An 18416-nucleotide genomic window follows, 5' to 3' on the forward strand; every position below is an offset into this window, starting at 1 on the left:
GCAGTTCAGATCTCCCCCCACGCCCATGTCTGCTTCGCGGCAGTGCGTCAAGTTCCACAACCATAGGTCTTTCATGAATTTGGGGGCTTAAAGTTGAAAAAATTACAGGCTTTTACGAATATTTAGGAAGGGAAATGGAATCGGAACTATGTGAAGAAATAATGCAGCCTTTATATTAAGAACATAACCAAGGGTACGGACAAAAAGAGGCCATTCAGCCCATCTTGATTGCTTCATTGCTATTGTCTTAATATTCTAAGAATTCTGTCCCTTTCTGAAAAGGATCCACCAGTCAGCCTCAACTGTATACTTATTTCGAAGTTAGTATCAGTTAGATTAACTGTATTTTTATTACTCTTCTAAAAACGTATAGGACGGTGTGGCAGTGACATTGCAACTAGACAGTTTCCCTCTGGCCTGGAGTAACTTCCGTGGGGAGTTTGCATGTTCCACCCGTGGACGTGTGGGTTTCGGCTGGGTGATCGGCTTTTGAAATGCAGCCTAGATTAACCGGGATATCTAAAATAATGACCACTCCCCCTTGTATGCATGCATTTATGTGTGTCCCGTAATAGACTGGTTTATAGCAATGCATTAATAATTTAATATTCACAAACCGCATTTGCAACCACTATTCTAAGATTTAAGCTTAGTGTTGAGATCAAGTCCCTGTAACTTGAATTGAATTTTGTGCTTTCGGTTGTCCTTTGTTGAAAGACAAGACCAACCGTCTCCACAGATCGCTAGCCTGATTTATTTTCTGTCGCCACACGCAGAGACACCGCAATTGGTGCCGACGCCTTTGACACTTTTCTCATCTGAAGAAAGAAGCGGAGCAGACGTGCCTGGACAGGAGAGCAGATAAGCAGGAACGTCACCGAGCCTGACTGGTACATCACTGTGACAGTCCCGCACACACAGCCGAAGGAATTCACCTCACCTGGGTGGCAACAGTGAGAGGCAAGGCAAGCCCTGCATTTTACTTCCAATTCACGGCGAATAACAACACCCAAGAAAGAAGTGAACAGCATTGAAAAGGTGGACTGAGCGCTGTCATTGTGAGGTTTATCGCGCCCCTCTTGACGGGAGGCCAGCCCCCTGGCGGTAGACCAAGGATCCTGTAGGTGAAGAGTTAATTAAGGGGGAGAGGGACAGAGGGAGGCGGAGAGGAAGGCTGAAAAAGATGAATGTGAAGGAGAAAAGCCATACGTCTAGTATTTATCGTTTTTTTTATTTATTTATGTAGGAAATGACTGTTTCCTAAACGATTATGAGTTGGGGCTGCAGTCCACCTTCCTAAACTTTCCTTGAAAACCCCACATGTCAGCCACATCCTGTGCAGCTCTCATTTCACGGGAAAACCACGCAAACCACGACCGGCAGAACCTCACAACCGGGGTTTAGCCTTTATTTTGCGCGCTAGAGTTTAGCGTTCACTGCGGCCCGTAGTTTCATGGTTTCTGCGCTCCTCCGAAATCCCTGGGGTCTGCCTGGGGTTCGTTTCTTCGAGCTAACCGTAGCATGCCAAGTTTTCTAGCGCTTTGAGCTGATGGATTTGACTATGTTCCCACCAGGGGCTTTGCTTATACGTTGTGTTACAGATTCCACGTACGTAAGCTCCGTACTGACGTGCATTTTTAAAAATGTATAGATATTGCAGTGGTATTTATAGATAATGATTTTTTTTCTACTATCGAAACCGGAATAGTCTAGTAACCGTATAATTAACCTGGAAATACATTTAATGTTGAGGGAGAGTTAATTTAAAAAAAAACATCCAGTCCAGTTACTAGTTATCTGTGTGGGTGTTTAGTGGAAACTGCTTTTAAGATGTGAAGTATGACGTTACACAATAACTGTGCAGCTACATACTGTATATCTCTATAACACTCTTCACCTCACGACACTGTAACTGTGCCACTGTAACAACAACCTTCCCCACCACTGCATACAGTAACTAATAATAATAATAATAATAATAATAATAATAATAATAATAATAATAATAATAATAATAATTGCTTACACTTATATAGCGCTTTTCTGGACACTCCACTCCATGATTGGTAAGGGCCAATGGGAAATTTGGCCAGGACGCCGGGGTTACACCCCTACTCTTTTCGAGAAACCCCCTGGGATTTTTAATGACCACAGAGAGTCAGGACCTCTAGTAAACCGCGTATTCTTATACAAAGTTCATAATATAACATCTGGGCACGAATAGTTCTTAGACCTTATATGAAAATATATTTGTAAACTCAGCCCAAGAGCGTAGAAGGGAATGCTTTATAAAACAATGTTTTGGTGTTTGGCAAAAAAAGAAAAAGCACGATTATGGTATTTTGGTCCGGGACTTTATCCTCTTTTTATATTATAGCTGTATTTTTTACATTTGTTTCTACATCATGCTGTGCACGGAGAGGAAAGGGCTGGTTGTGATCATGTTAACGGGCATGTCAAGGGCGAACCAGCGCTGCTTCAGGTGTAGCGAAAAGGCACTGCTCTCCCGGGCCAGAGTTTTGCCGGAGATGTTCCGTTCTGGATCCCCCTGTTTGGGAAACTGTCAGAATAGCAACTCACCCGACCTTAAGCCGGCGCTGCGACAGACTTTATCACAATGTGTGGGTCGCTTTGAAAGCTCTAAGAGTGAGTGTGTGTTGTTGTTGTCTTCCTGCAGCGAGTACAACGCAGGGTTAAGAAACAGCTCTGGAGTGCGAACTTGCCTGTCGTGCTTTCGTCTGGCTCGCTCTCCTTCCCTCCTCCACCGCAGTTTGACAGTGTGCCAGGGGGCATGTGATGCAACATTCTGTGGGACAGAGGTGGGGTCGATGCGGGGCGTGCACTCCCCGGCAGGCGGTGAGCTGCCATTGGGCTCCGGCAGCCCGGCGGTACCTCCCAGCGTGCGCGTACTCTCTCGGCGCGGTGGAGCCTGTGTTCAGGCAGTGCGCCTTTGCCCCCTGACTTGGTTCGCTCAGAAGCTACCGCACACCTAAAGGCAGCGTGCAGTGGTCTGAAGGTGGAGTGTCGCTCGCTTCTCTTGCTCTTATTTTCGGCACCAGGAAGTAGGGAACAGGACCTTACCGCACGCACGGATTTAATTTCGTTTGCGCTTTACTGCGCGGGCAAGGTGTTCGGGCAAATTTGTGACAGGCGAAGAAGGAGCCGGCTGCCAAAGGAAACTGCAGAAATAATACATTTTCACCGACTCTGTGCGTGATAGCGTCACAGTTTAAAAGGCGTGAGATCCGCTGTCCCGGTCCACCTTCGTCGTTTCATCTCCTTCTGCACAGGGGGTTTTATAAGGAGACGCTGGGGGAAGCGAATGGTACAATTATCGGACTTCCGTGGAATTCAGGTTCACATGTAAGACGTCGGTCTCTCCCGGTGTGTCTGGACTCTCACACAAGGAGCGACAGTGGATGCTATCTGCCCGAAAGGACTGGTGGAAGTAACCGAGGTACCCCTTTTTGAATGCCTTTGCAAGGAGTTGGCTGGTTTTTGTGCTGTCGGCAGGGGTTCAAGTTATTGGGACGGGAGTATGGCGAGAAAGAGGATGAGGAGTCCTTTGAGTTGCGCACAAAGGATGAACCGACGTGCAACGGGCGGGTAAGTGTTTCATTTCGCTTCCAATATACGGGTCGGTGTCTTTTCCAGGCTCATTTAGCTGAAGATCTTCACCTCCCTTCCAAGACAGGATCAGACGGCGCACGCATCCAGCTTGCCATATTTGAGGAAGACGTTGTTATTATTTGAGAGAACTACTATCCAGTCAAGCCCGAACCCCCCAGGACAGCAAATGAATATCACCCCTTCAAGCTGTGATCTGGTTTATCCATTTAACGCTTCTCCCATCTGAGTGCTTCCAACATGATTCACAGAAACTATTGCGACACCCGCGTTGCTCTGTTCCAAGCTGTGAACCAGCGAGTTTGCATAGTAACTTATCCATGCAAACCCGGGAAAGCACGCCAGTGCAGACTGCATACATACACGACTAATTAGCAGATTTGTGATCCATAAGTAGTCATTTAATTATTGAATAGAGCCGCCGGAGGATCATACAGAATATAAATACAGTGCACAGATCTTCCCCCGTTAGCATATATACACGGACAGATAGTAACAAAGTTAAATATACCTCTTTCCCGTACCCATTTGTCATATTTTAAGAAACAGCTGGTATATGTCGTGCACGGTTTTTGTCTTTGACTGTTTCCCCGAATCTGTTCTTTTTGTCTTTCTTTTATGATGCACTGGAACCTTGAGCATTATTCACATAACTACAGTAGTTTTGAGCACACTGCCTGCGGTATTTCGGATACCTGGTTTGAATGGAATACTTTATAGTTGTGTAATATACAGTACATGATGAAACCTGAGTGTTATCAATGAATTCTGGAAGAGACTCTGAGAAACCCGCACATTCTAGACAGTATCCCCAGTCCTTAATTTTTGTGTGGCTGAAGGTGTAGGCTATCTGAAATGCTGTTTACTTTACTAGTCTTAGTGATCAAAGACTAGGAGTTCAGAGCACGATAGTGTTAGTTCAGGGATGTTTCCAGATAAGGAGTGCATTTGGGGTCAAATGGTTAGACTGGATCACAGTTCACAGCAAAGACTTTACATCTGCGTCTGCAAAAGATACTGTAGTCTCTAACGCAACACATGGACTCTCATTGATCAGTACACACAATCACAATCAGTGCATTGATCAGTACGGAATTGTAGTCAAATCACAGCACATTTTACTCCTCTCACCTTCAGTGTGAAATAGAGCAATGCACAGTGGTTTGAATGTGATAATTTTTCCCTTATTGTAAGATTTTTTTTTCTTTTGCCTGCTGAACCTCACTCCACTCTCTTGAGAATGTTCACCTCTTAATTTAAACCATAGTTTTTTTTAAAGAATGCTCATTCAGTGTTTCCAAAAAATCTTCCGAGCAAACATTCATCAGGTAACAGACGATTCCCCGTTGTACGAATGCCTCCCAGTAAGCACACTCCTCAGTCTGTCGTAGGGCAAAATATTCAGAGATTGTAGTGGAAAATCGAGTGATACTCCGGTCAGCACCAGTGTCTTCTCTGTGGAAGAGGAGTGGATGTGTTATATGTGTCATGACAGTGGCATGTGTTGGAAGAGAGCCCGATGTTGAGCATTCGTAGATCGCAGCATAAGCTTGATCTGCAAATCTGGTCATATTGCCAAACAAAACAAGAGGGTGTCTTTTCTAAAGCTTGGGCATTTTAGAATATTGTCACGGCAAGGGTGGACTCTAGAAGAAAAGCCAGTAATTCTGGGTGTCATATGGCTGGGGAGTACGATTCTCAGGCAGGCAGCGATCAGTGGGGACTGTCTCGGCGCTGATATGCCACCCTAGACTCTTAGGGAAGGAGCGACTGCGATGGTGTCAGACAGGCAATCCTTCAGCCTGTAATTAAAACCGGTCAGCGTGACTGGTTGGGTGGTAATATGATAGTGTTCGGTACTTTGTGAAACCGCCCTTAGCTTTTTGCCCTGCGTTCACTGCACTCACTGTTGACTCCCTGCAGTGACGACAACATTGTAAATCTCTGACTGTGGTAGTGAACCTTTTCCTGCGCTCCTGGGAGTTTGATTGGTTTTACGTGCCATAAAAACCTGCTAAATAGGGTCATATTTGTAAAATGGGCAATGCCATTGGGGAAGACAGGACACACCCTATGCCTTTCACAAGCACAGTGAGCTGGGTGAATGTTTATAATCAGTGGCATTAATGTACTATACAAAGCCAAAGGTGACCAGGAGCCTTGGAGATTTTTGTTCTGTAAAAGTTGAAAAAAAGAGTACACCTCCTACCCAAAAATATCTGATACAAGCGATGAACTGGCAGGATTCAGACCTGCCGGAGCAGCGGTCAGGATTCTGGACTCATAAATGGAAGGTTGTGGGTTCAAATCCCTAGTTGAGACACTGATGTTGTATCCTTGAGTGAGAAATCTCCCCTAAATTGTTCCACTAATATCTAGATGTATAAATAGGTACAAATGAAGTTGATTTGCATGCAATAAGTTCCTAATTACTGATTGCTAGTTCCTAGATTGTTGATCAAGTTCATGTAAGACAGTGGTTTCCACTATTTTTTTGCTACAGATGAGCTCATCTAGTACTCATTGATGACGTTAATTGAACTGTTCAGACCTTTTGTTTACTTGTTTATGCATTCAGTCTCGAGTTTCCAAGGTATCCCACCTCAAGGGAACTGTTTCGAACAGCAAACAAGTCTTTTAGCAGGTCTGTGTTACTTGCTAAAGTAACCATTATTTTCTGACTAAACATCTCTTCATAGTTATTCATGTAATGATGTGCAGAAACAGGTGGGAATGACACTGACTCAACACATAATTTCCTCCTGCAATTGCATGTCAGTTCAACTTTGGGCAGAGAACCCAAATCTGGGAATCTGAGTGGATACCCATTACAAACCCCCTTGCTTTTGAGAGCTGAAAGCAAATGTAATAACCTGTAGAAAAGTGAAATCAATCAGGTGATTAAGGCCTCTGTGCTGGAGCAGAAACCAGAAAATGCATTCGTCCCTCAGGACCAGGGCTGGTTACCAGTGATGCAGAAGACATCTAACCTGCAGCTGATGAGAAACTAAGAGAAAAGTGCAGAAAGTTTCAAAGCCCGCTCAGGTCTGCTACAGTATATGGCTTCTGCACGGTTGGCAAACATCAGGGAGCTGGTAATGTGCCATGGAGCTGTGTGCCAGCGCTGCCAGAGAGATCTGCCACCTTTCTATTTCCAGCTGTCCGGCCAAGTTATTTGATTCTCATTCCAGGAGTTTGTATTGAATTGTTTCTATAGCGATGTGCAATCCCATTCTCTGATTTTATACTGTATATATATATAATGCAGTGGTTGGTATTGCTGCCTTCTAGTGCTGGGGCTCTTGGTGTGATTCCAGACCTGGGGTGCTGTCTGTGTGGAGATTGTAACTTCTCCCTGCGTTTGCATACAAACCTCTGGGTGCTTTAGCTTCCTCCCTCAGTCCAGAGGCATACTGGGAGGTTGGTTAGCTTCTGGGAAAGTAGTCCCTGGCCGTGAGTGTGTGTCTGTGTCTACCCTGCAACGGACTGGCATCCTGTCCGGTCTGTGCCCGGTCTTGAGCCCATTGCTTGCTGGGATAGGCTCCAGCTCCCTGAATCAGAACAAGTGGTTAGAAAATGAACGGATGGATTCTCTCATGCAACAGCTGCTCTCGGATCAGATCTGAGTAAATGCTGGTCGTATCTTTCCCCCAGTTCGATTTGGCTTGTTTTTTCACATGCTCCAGGCTGGATTAAGACTTGTTCTTGTTTGAAATCAAAATCAGAATTGACCGTCTTGGAAATCGGAGCTGGTGAAGGACGCCTTATGAATCATCTGAAATTAATTATATCCACCCAACACAATGTTGTTGCCATTATATTTACATTCAGTTTAATTTCTGCCGCAGTTTTTGGCCCTTGTGTGTGTTTTTTCGAGTCATAACTGGCTCTTCTCCTGCTTTTCCTTGGGGTTACTCATTTTCCCAGGAGACCGGGCCGGAAGGGAGACGCAGAATGGATATATCAAGACATTCCCAACTCTCGGTGATTCACACTTCACACTACCGCGATTCTCCTGTGGGACAGGCATCGCTGTGTTTTGTTTTCTGTCAGTTGCCAGGTTAAGAGAGAAAAATAAAGTAACACTAAAAGCTTTTTTTTTTTTTTCTGGAGGTGGAATTTGAGAAGAGCAGAAGTAAAAAGAAACAACCATTATGACATTTCCTACCTCTTTGCCTACACATTCCAATTGTTTCCACAAGCATTTTCCAAGTTTGCTCCAATCAAAGTCGTTTTATACAGAATTCTTGTGTTTTTTTGGAGAGTGACATCAGTGACTCAAAGTGAGGCTGGTCCTTCACATTCACAAGCATAACAGGGATACATTTCTCTGACAGGCCTTATATGCACAGTCTGTCCCAAAACCATCCTACGCAATGAGTTATTCATGGAGCTGCAGAGAGAAAACGTTGCTTCTTTAAGAATCTGGCCCATTCACAAAAAAACTACAGATTGCAAAAGTATTTTGAGACTACATTCAGTCTACATTCCCTTCCTTAGTTAATTGTTAATTAAATCCGCTTTGAGTCACTGTGTTTTTTCCTGTAAGGCGCTATTAGGTTATCGATTTTTTAGATCTATTATTGGAAGGCGATCAATGGATTGAACAGTAGATCTTTTCCAGTTGATGTAATCGTGTTTTAATGGAGTTAAGCGTCAATCAACAGTTTTCTGCCAATCCTGCTTTTGTGTCATGAAAGATTGCAGGGTTTTTTAGCATGGGTGAAGATGGGATTGCAACAAAGTTTTTTTTTTTTTAAGTTGGAATCTGAAAAGGCTTTGAATTAACCCAGAGTTCCCCCTCCCCACTACAGAAAAGACAGAACACTTTTTCACTGGCAATGTATTAAACTGTACCGTGGAACAAAGAAACATTGAGAATACTTCACGGATGTTTAACAGAACAATGCAAAAGCTGTGTTTTCTTCTAGTTTCACAAAAGGTTACTGCTGCATGATCTGCAAAATTTTCTGTAGCAACGGCTATCATTTAAAACAATTCAAAGATGCCTAGTGAATCCAAATACCCATCGAATAGGTACTCCTGTACCAACTGCACAGGAGGCCTAACCTGTGATCCTCACAAGGGAGTTTGCTGACCGATGATATGTGTTTGTAGCAACGTGTTCTTTTACAATATTGTGAGCCGAGTTCTTTTTTCCTCCTTAGCTGTTTCAGTTATCGGTGAGCAAAGGCTGTTTCCATGAAGCTGTGATTTGATGGGGGTCTGCAGGCTAGCAGTGAGTGAGGTGACGAGGAGCTGGGGGCGTTTTAAAAGATGGAGAGATCTGATATGTGGGCGGGTCGTAGGAGCTTGTCTGCCCATCCTCACACATGCTCTGCGAGCCAAGGCGATGTGCCGATTCAAAACTGGGTGGCTGTAAAACTTGCAAATTTGAACAAACCTGACCACTGGCATTAATGTGCATGACCTCCCACTACTCGCCCATTCTCTTAAGTTTTCTTAAGAGCATCCAGGAAGTCTGCTTGTTTTTTTCCACATAACAGCTAATAGCTGTCCCCAAGGTTAACACAGTAGTCCTGGAAGGTTATCCTGTTCTTTGTGTATTAAGCAGAAATGCACTTGACCTGAAATGTTGGGAAACAACACTCAAATAGTGATGACTTGACTCCAGCTCAAGTGGTGAGAACTTTGTTCCACTTGATAGCAGTAGTTCTCCTAGCGGACCATTGAAAGTAACATCTCAGGGACCTGAATTCCTTCTGGAATGTCCTCGTCGGGATGGGAAATTGCTGTTTTGCTCTTGTGAGCGCAACGCTGCTTTGGATTTTAAAGTTTTTTATTCTGGGCCATAGCATTTACTGAGCGAGATTAAAACCTGCGTTTTATGAGCAGATGTTCAGCCTGAGACAGTAAAATACTTTGGGAAAAATTCTTCTCAACAATGATATTTTGCTTACCAGATCATTTAAAGTAGAAGTTTTAAAAATGGGTCAAAGATTTCTATCACTCGGCTAATGGCTGTGTCAAAAAAATCTTTGTTTTTTCCAATTCACTGTATGTTTTGCTGTTTTTTTCCCTATTCCAAATGGAAAAAAAATAATACAGTACAATACTTATCACAACAAAATAAAAACAGGGAAAAGAAACACTAAACAAAAAATGCAATTTATTTTGACAAGAATGCTTGGGTTCAGTCCAGAAGTGTTCTGTAAAACCCACAGGAAGTAACAAGCAATCAGGATGGTATTGACAAGCCAACAGGATACATCTTAACTCGTGGAAGTCAAGGTGTTACTTTAATTACTAACATGCATGTGAAATCAAGAACAACACACCTACTGATAACAGAAGGGCTAAGGAGAGCTGCCTTCAGGGTGATGCTGTAAAAGTGATGGAGTCTGTTTTACACAGCTACTCATTGTTTTATTGTACAGCGTCTTGAGATGCTGCACCATGAGATATAAATAAAGGTTAGTATGATTACTACTACTTTGTCTGTCTAGCCTCAGGCAGTAAGAGAACTTCTGAGCATTTGGACTAATTTAAGAACTTGCTGTAGATTTGCAGCCTCTCTTTCCAGGGGGCAATATAATTTTTTTAGGTTTTTGGTAAGTTGCCAGGGAGATTTCCCATAATCAGCAGCACTGCTCGTGGCCAAAACTGGCATCTGCTTCCCACAGGTTCAGACTGGAGCTCCTGAGTGGCTCTGGCTTGTGCAGTTCAGGTTGTGCTGTATGTCTGTTAGCCAGGTGTGATCAGGATCCTGTGCACTGGTGCACAAAGTGGGTTGGGGTTTGGGATCCGCTGGCCGGTAGTTGATGAGTAGTGGGAGTGGGGTTAGTTGCACTCTAGGATCTTGGAGCAAGAGTGACTTCTGTGACTTTCCAGGCAGCTGCAGGCTCACAGTGGTGCCATTGAGAGGCATGGTGCTCTGTCAATGAGCACCAGCACCCCAGTGGAGTTTCCGGTAGGCTGAAACACAAGTGGCTCTTCAGGTGGGTGTCTTCGTGCCGGCCTGTCACATTCTCTCCTGAGTGGGCGTGGGGGTTGTTTCCAGACAACTGAGTCTTGAAACAATTGGCACTTTCAACGTCAGAACCTTCAGTAAGTTCCAAGAGAGAGGAGGCATTCAGCCCTTTTGGTAGTTAGTGGCTCATTGACCTGAGGATCTCTTCCAGCTGTTCCAGAAAGACACTAAGGTACTGTACCAGCTTCAACAACGTATCTGGGTAGCTTGCGCCATACTCCCACAACCGTTTGGGTAAAGAATTGCTTCCCATTCTCAATTTTAAATGAACTTTTACTTAGTTTCAACTCATGTTTTCTGTTTCATGTTTCAAAACTTAGATAGGTGGGTACACAACAAAAGATAATTGGCAATTCCACATAGCCAAAAGGTAAGAGTACAGCACTGAGTCTTAACACTCACCTTAATATAATGCGTTTAAAAGACTAGCTTGCCTCATTTGGTATGTACCTAAAAATATAGTTATATTCTCTCCCGATGTAACTGTTCAATATTTAAAATAAGGCATAGAGCTAAAACTAGCGCACAGTGAAAAAATTGCATGAAATATTTAAAAACGTCTGGAACCACACGAGGGAAAAATGTTTCAAGAGGCCAAAACACTGTGATCTCAGATTAGTCCCAGCTGCACTTTAAACAGCTTCAAATTCGGATTCCTGGCTGTCGTTAACACAAGGTTGTATGACATCAGAGTCATAGAGGGCTGACAGAAAGGAAATGAAATTGAAATGATCAGTAACGAGCCTTGAACCTCCAAAACGTTCGGTGAGTCAACAAGCAGATGTGGCCCTCAGGTATCACAAAATCCTTAACTGCAGCCAAACCAAGAACATTCTGTCCCCTGTCCTCCCCCGAAAAGCATACAGTGCCACTTTAAACTTAAACTTAAAGAGCTTTTTAATATTTATTAGTACAGTGTGTAGTAGTTTGTAGTATCTAGACAAGAATGTGTGCAGATACAGTAGGTGTACTGTATTAGGTGAAATGGTACAGTATTGCCATTATTAAGGAATGCAAAAGCCTGTTGTACAAGAAGATACTTTGCTTCGGACTCCAAACAAAAGTGTTTTCAAAGAGCAGGAAAACATTTCACTTGGGTTCAACTTTTTTTTTCAGGTAACTGTTTCCACTTGTCAAAGCTCCAGTTTATAGACCCGTCAGTGGTCAGCATGACATCTCGGGGGTCTGGGTTCAGTTCCGGACCTGGGATGCTGTCCTAAGTAGAGTTTGTACAGTATGTTCTCCGTGTGTTTGAGTAGATGTATTGGCTTTTGAGAAAATTGACCCTGTACCTGTATGTGTGTCTGTGTCTGGCCTGTGATGGACTGGGGTCCCGTTCAGGGTGTACCCCGCTTCCACTGCCTCTAACTCCCCTGTGACCCTGAATTGGATGAAGCTGTTAGAACATGGATAGTGGATAGAAACTGTGAGAGAAGCTTTTCTTTTTAGAAAAAAAGCTGATTTTGATGGACCTAGTTCCGATGTAGTTTGGGAACTCCTGAGAGGGATTTTGAAAAGAGGAGAGGGCGCAACCCAGCCTTCTGTTTCATTGCTGTTGATGACCAGCTCAGAATGGCTTTTTGTATTAAATGGTGAGACATCAGAAGAGTTGCCCCAGGTTCAGGAATAACCTTACAGCAAACTTAAAAAAATATGTTACTAGCTTGGAAGTTCCTTTTTTTCTGGATAAGCTGGGCCATGGGAAGATGAGCACTTCGCTGCAGGGAAGAGGCCTTCGCTGGTACTCTCTTACTGTCTTTTATAGTGCATCACAGATCTAGGCACAAGGAAATAAGGGCAAATGAATTTCCACTGTGCTGTGTTTTGTTTTTTTAAAGAACAAAGACTGTTCTTCTGTTGCCTAAACGCGTTACTCTGCTTTTCTTTTGCCAGAGCCCACTGGAGGTGACACTGACCCAGCCCACCCGCGCAGCCAACGGACCCAGCAGGTGAGTGAGGCCGTTTCCTGTGTCATTTCCTGTCTGCGCCCGGGCAGAAGGAGTTCTTCCTGGATTCTGGGCATCACTCTGCTTACCATTGTGATGTGCCAGACTTGGCTTCCTCTGCTACCGCTTGAAACTCATAGCCATTGGTTTGATGTTGAATACACAGGCTTATTTATACTGAGTTTAAGTTAAATGTAAAATTTAAGTGTGATACCCCTCGCCTGGACCAGCTGTTGCCTTTTTATAAAGAGGTATATAGACCTGTGATGTATTTTATAACATATTAAGGTTGTTGATGCCCTGTTAGTTAATAATTACAAAAACAAAGAAAAAAGAGGTTGAGGGACCTCGATCTCTGGCACATTCTCATGTTATCTCCACCTACCCTGATCCGGGCAGATCTCAGGAGCTGAGCAAAGCTGGGCCTGCTCAGTGGCGGGGTGGGAGACCTCTAAGGAAAACCAGGCCGCTGCTGTAAGTGGTGTTCCTGGATCAGTAGGTGGCGCTCTTCCGTCTAGACCAGTAGGGTTAAAAGGGCCGCTGTGTAGTAGGGGATTTTGCCTTTCATGCTGAAACACACTCTGAGCAAACCACTCGCGTCACTACCTCTGAGGGAGAGGACTGCCGTCCACGCCCGTCTGTGCTAAAAACCACGAGCTAAAAAAAGCCACCGGGGTTACAGCTTCGTCAGTGGTCCTTATGCACACACACACACACACACACACACACGTGCCGATCCACACCCGGCCTCGGAAACCCAGCCGGAGCCCACAGACTGTCTGGACCTTCTTCCACACTCGCTGCCTCCTCCTCTCCCTTCAAACACACGGACAGTCCCGCAGACGTCTCCCTCTATCTGAGCACACAGCGGCTCGGAGCGTCTGCCTCCATGGCTGGGAGATCGTAGGTTGAGAGGAGGTGGCGGCAGGAGATAAAGAAAGGGGTGGAGATTGCCGTGGGAACGAATCCGGCACGGCCCTTTGTGACCGTGCCGTCGCACGAGAGCAAGCTCTCGGGCCTCTGACTCCCTTTCCTTTCACCGATTCCCGTTTCTCTCGGGAAAGGTCGTTGACGAGCGGCCGGCTTGGCTTTAATCCTGCCGACCTCACGGGTGCGAAGGCGAGACGCGGGCAAAGGGCCCCTCGCCTTCGTGGCAAATCAGCGCGGGGCAGGCCCCAAAAGCTGGCGTCCCCCCCGAGACGCAGGAGTTGCCCCAGGCGTTTCTCAAACAAAGCCCCAAGGGCAGAGAGTGTGGGAGACAGAGGCTGGTGACAGCTGGGGGGAGAGAGCCCGCGGAGTAGAGGAGTCAGGCTGGATTGTCAGCCCAGAGGGAGGGGGGATGACTCAGGCGAGCAGGGAAGCAGAAAGACAGGGTGTGCCTGTGTGACACGGTTACCAGAGGTGTGAAAAGCACCATCTATGCAGTTGTGCCAAAAGGGCCCTGTGCAACTGGGGACAGTTGCACGGAGCTTTTCACAGTGACCAAAGCTTTTGCTTTCTGGGGAGGATGGTAAGCGTGGATGTTGTCACGTAATGAAGCATAGACGAGGTGTGTAGGGGGTCCGACAAACAGCACACAGAACTGGTCAGCCTGGATTTCATTTTCCAAGTCTGGGGGGACTTTTGAGTTTTTATGGAACACAGACTCCTTTTCAAAAATGAAGGGTCATACAGATGAAACACAAAATAAGACAGAAGTCTGGAATTATTAGAATGAAGCTGTTATTATTTATAAATGTATAATTATATATGTAACTATGCAGTACTGAAAGCAGTGCTGCTGGCTGATGGAACGATTCCACTGTGTAGGGTGATTGATTTTATACTGTGGGACCCCCCAGATAGAATCTGTGGGCCCTGAGGAGTTCTGTGACCTCTAGTCTGAAACATACTTTCAGTGAGGGCGTTGCATTCTTATCCAGAGACACAAATTAGCGAGTTCAGGTTGGGCAAACCCTTTTTTACCCTTTTGTGTTTGCTTTCAAAGCACTGTTTGGAAGAAAGAAATTCAAGCTGACATTTAGTATGTAAACATGACCAAGCAGGAGAAAGCCAGGAGCATTAAGGTCAGCCATTGTGCAGGAAAGAATGGCTTAGTACAGTACTGCACCAAGAACCACTTTAAAATACAGTCTTTGCTGATAAACTGTGGAGCAATAGCATTAGTGAGAAACAGCTGATATTTCTTCCAGAAATAGGTTTCTAGCAGAGGACAAATGAGGTTAACTGTGAGTGGACCAAGCGTGGCATGCAATACATCTCTTAGCAAACCAAGAACCAAACCACACTGCGTTCTTGATGAGATGCATGATTCAACATTCCTTTGGCATTTGTCTCCCTTTGGAAGGTGTCTGCGAGTGAACAGTCCATTGTCTCATCTCTCAGCTCTGGCCTGACCGAAATGGTGCAAAATGTTCCCGAATGGCTCCTTTGTTCTATGTCTTTTTAATTCCCTGCACGGCTCTGCGTGTTTCTAGCACGATCAGGCAAGCAAACGATCAAAGCTAGGTGCATTTTGTTCACTGAGCATGATTCTTAAATTGAAATTGAGTATTTCAGCTTCTCTTGCACAAGCTGTTGCAGTGGACTGGGACTCCAATAAGGATCTAAAACTAAATACATCTCAATATTAGTGTGAAAAAGTGGTTTTGAAATTCTGGAATATGAATCAAAGGGCCTACTGTGCTATTGGCCTACTTTGTCAGAGCAGACCCATTGAGGAAGTAAAAAGAGTAATGATTTTACTTTTGCACACCGAGTTTCAGAGGGCATTTTAAGAAACATGCATGTCTTCAGCAAGTTAAACCAGTAATCTGGAGCTCATCTCCTATCTAAAGTTTTTCCTCTGTCTCCTTAATTTGTGTGGCGCTTCACTGATTAGGATCCAGTCAAATTACAGAAAAACTGATAGTTTTTCAGACTTTGCCCTTTTTCCTCCTGCTGATTGATTTGTTCACGGCGCCACACTGAATTTGTAATGATTAATTAGTCATTAGCCCTGCGTGCAGCGCTGGGTTTTCTGGTGTGGGTTCAGAATCTGCTGTCAGCAGGTTTCAGGTTGTGCCCTTGTCCCCTGCTTGCTGAAATGTCTTATCGTATTCCCAGAGCTCAGAAACTTTAAGCCAGGGTCCCTCTGATCCACCGTTAATTTGTCCCAGAGCTGCGGAAATTTGCACGTCTTTTTTGCCCCCTCTTGTTTCTCACCGTTTTCAGCCGAGCTGTGACGAATAGTTCAGAGGACTAGCCTCCCTGACCTTTGGCCCCTCTCGTTCTCTCGCTCTGTCATTTGCAACCTGTACAGGAACTCTCCCCCTCCCTTCAGAGAGGAGGCAGGAAAAAAAAAACTTTTACCCCTCCCCCTAGGTTCCCCATCCTCTCCTCCCCCCTCTGTTTTCCTCCTTCCCCATCCCCCCTCCCTCTCCACCACCCCCCCCCCTCCTCGGCCACATTTTTTCGGTCTTCCGAAAAAAATTCCTTGGCAGCTGTCTTAAGTAAACAGATTATTTTAAGACTGGAGGTCATACACTCTTGATCACTAGATTCCTGTTTTCCCACCATCTGAAGCAAAAGACAAGAGACCCGTAAAATCCCAGGAGAGTGAAGTCCGCTCCCGCAAGACAGCACTTGGCTCACACTGACGTGGTTTAGGGGTGCTCAGAGGCAGCCATTGAGGCGATCTGGGCACACGGACTTGCGATTGAAGATGTGCACCTGGATTTGGGTTCGGCATTCTGGCAAGGGTTTCTACTGCTACAGTCTCTTCTCTCTCTTCAATTGAGTCGCATTTTTAAAGGATACCAGGGCGGGGGGGCGATGGAGGCAAAGGAGTCTTGTTATCAGGAGATTCTCACTTCCGGCCCCTTTGACTTGCAGGGTGCTGCCCTGAGCTTCCTTGTACTTGCTCAGCCCCTCTCCATGAGAGATAAAGCTAATGGCCTTTTGTACCAACAGTGGTTTTTGATGGTTAGTCCACCTACAGGTCTCCGAATTGTACTGCTGATGAACACATCAGCTAGGTGAGTGAACAGGGACGCGTACAACTGGGGCTATTCAAACAGCAGCTTCTCCACATCTTTGACACATGCAAACCATGACGTTCAGATAGTTTGTTTGCACACATCAATAGGCTGAGGCTGAGTTTTAAATCTAATAACGCACCTGCAGTGCTTGCTAGTAAGATATTCTTTAGAAAATACCAGTATTTTGTAACGTGCTCTCCTTCTTGCAGTGCCTGAAAAGACACGTTTTCCCCCGCTGTGGTTAAAAGAAGTGATTTCAAGGCAGCTTTAATTTCCCCATTAAGCCACACCAGTAATAAAGAGCGAATTACTCAGCAGTTATCGCTTTCAATAAAAGAGCTCCCCAACATCTGGCGAGACCCTTACACGAATCAAAGTGTGCTCGAACAAAACAACTTTCCAAAATGAGGATTTTGTTACAGAATTGTGCGTGAATTCAAATTTTGAACACCGAAAAGCACAAAGCCTGCCCATGACCTAACGCAGGCACTCCGTCGATCACCTGCTCCATGTGCTCTTGGTGCAAAAAGATTAGTGCCCCCGGGTTAGTGAGACTCTGGGGAGTGCTGTCGTTGAGCTGTGTCATGTTACATGTTACATGTTACACTTTGAAACTTGTTCCATTCTTCCTTTCCAAGTTCCTCAGAGCGCCCTTCACCATCGAAAGCTGTGCCAGTCAGAAGTCATGGCACAAATGTGTTGTACAGTATGCGATTGTGCCTGGACTCGGACCAAGGGCACTCGTGTGACTCGTGAGAGAACCTGATTTCATTGTGTTTTGTTTGACTGTGCCGTAAAACAAATTACCCCTAGGGGACAATAGAGCTTAAATTGAATTGATTTGTGGGTGTGGAGACACAAGCACCAGTCCCAGTGTCAAAAGAGCCCTGAGACTTTGAGTGACATCACCAGTCTTGCCCTGCGACACCTCCTCCTCTGATCATGCAGATGTTTCACCTTTTCCTGGCTCAATCACAATGTCTAAACGATCAAGCGCAGCAAGTTGGGAAACTCGATACCAGCCCCTCTTGATTCCATCTGAGGGTTATCTGTGAAGCCAAGTGGCAAATTAAACTGACAATTAATAATCGGTTACTAATTGGTTTTCAACTTAGTGGCTGCCTTCCTCACCCCCTCATGAGAATATTTAAGTGAAAAGGGTTTGAAGTAGCCAGAGGTTTTGGCGCGTTCAAGAGGAGTTCAGTGATTTCCATTCCTTTAATAGATAAAAGGCTGCATTTAATTATGTTTTAAGGTATATGGCAGTGTATGTTTACATGTGCCTATATACAGCAATTTTTCATTTCCTTTTTTCTGTCCACTTCCCATTTGACTTTTGGCTCCAGATGTTTCTGTTTAAAGGGTCACATGGTATCTAATCCACATCTGGACAGCAGAGTTTTTTCCATAAATTTAACTTCACTTCCGTAAACAAACAGCACAGTTCATTTTAGTTTCTCTGTGGGGTGATTTTTCCCCGTTGTTGAGTTCTTTTCGCATACTTGTAGTGTGTCCGCGTTCAAAACCATAACATTAGAAATGCAGTGATTATCTGCAAGTAACATTTCTTTGAAAATACAAATTATTTTTTTAAGCACGTGAAAAAAGGATATACTGCCTTAACTTATTTTTCTTGTTTATACGAGCACATTCACACATAATGTGTGTCCAGTGTTTTTTCAGACTCTTTGTGTATTGTGTTGTATGATTTCTGGGCAGTCACTAGTTACTTTTTCAGAATCCTGTTTGTCCTGCTAGCTACTGTAGCTCTATTAGGTTGTTAAAATAATTCTGGATGAAAGGAAGTGCAGTGAATATGATCAGATTACATTT

At 44.7% G+C, this 18416-nt stretch overlaps 1 protein-coding gene across 4 annotated transcripts in view; it reads left to right on the forward strand.

The window, feature by feature from the left end:
* Positions 1 to 2906: 2906 nt before the first annotated feature.
* plekhh3 (pleckstrin homology, MyTH4 and FERM domain containing H3) overlaps positions 2907 to 18416 on the forward strand; it is a 46320-nt gene continuing 30810 nt past the window's right edge. For 2 of the 4 annotated variants that reach the window (XM_088622860.1, XM_088622863.1), the window contains exons 1-2: positions 2908 to 3606; positions 12512 to 12567. In XM_088622860.1, coding sequence (XP_088478986.1) covers positions 3472 to 3606; positions 12512 to 12567 — 191 coding nt within the window. In that variant the 5' untranslated portion in view covers positions 2908 to 3471. Of the gene's footprint in view, positions 3607 to 12511; positions 12568 to 18416 lie in introns of all 4 variants that reach the window. The other 2 variants (XM_088622862.1, XM_088622861.1) reach the window with 2 other exon arrangements.

This window comes from Lepisosteus platostomus, chromosome 28 (genome assembly GCF_059453375.1).
Source record: "Lepisosteus platostomus isolate fLepPlt1 chromosome 28, fLepPlt1.hap1, whole genome shotgun sequence".
Taxonomy (NCBI): Eukaryota; Metazoa; Chordata; class Actinopteri; order Semionotiformes; family Lepisosteidae; genus Lepisosteus; species Lepisosteus platostomus.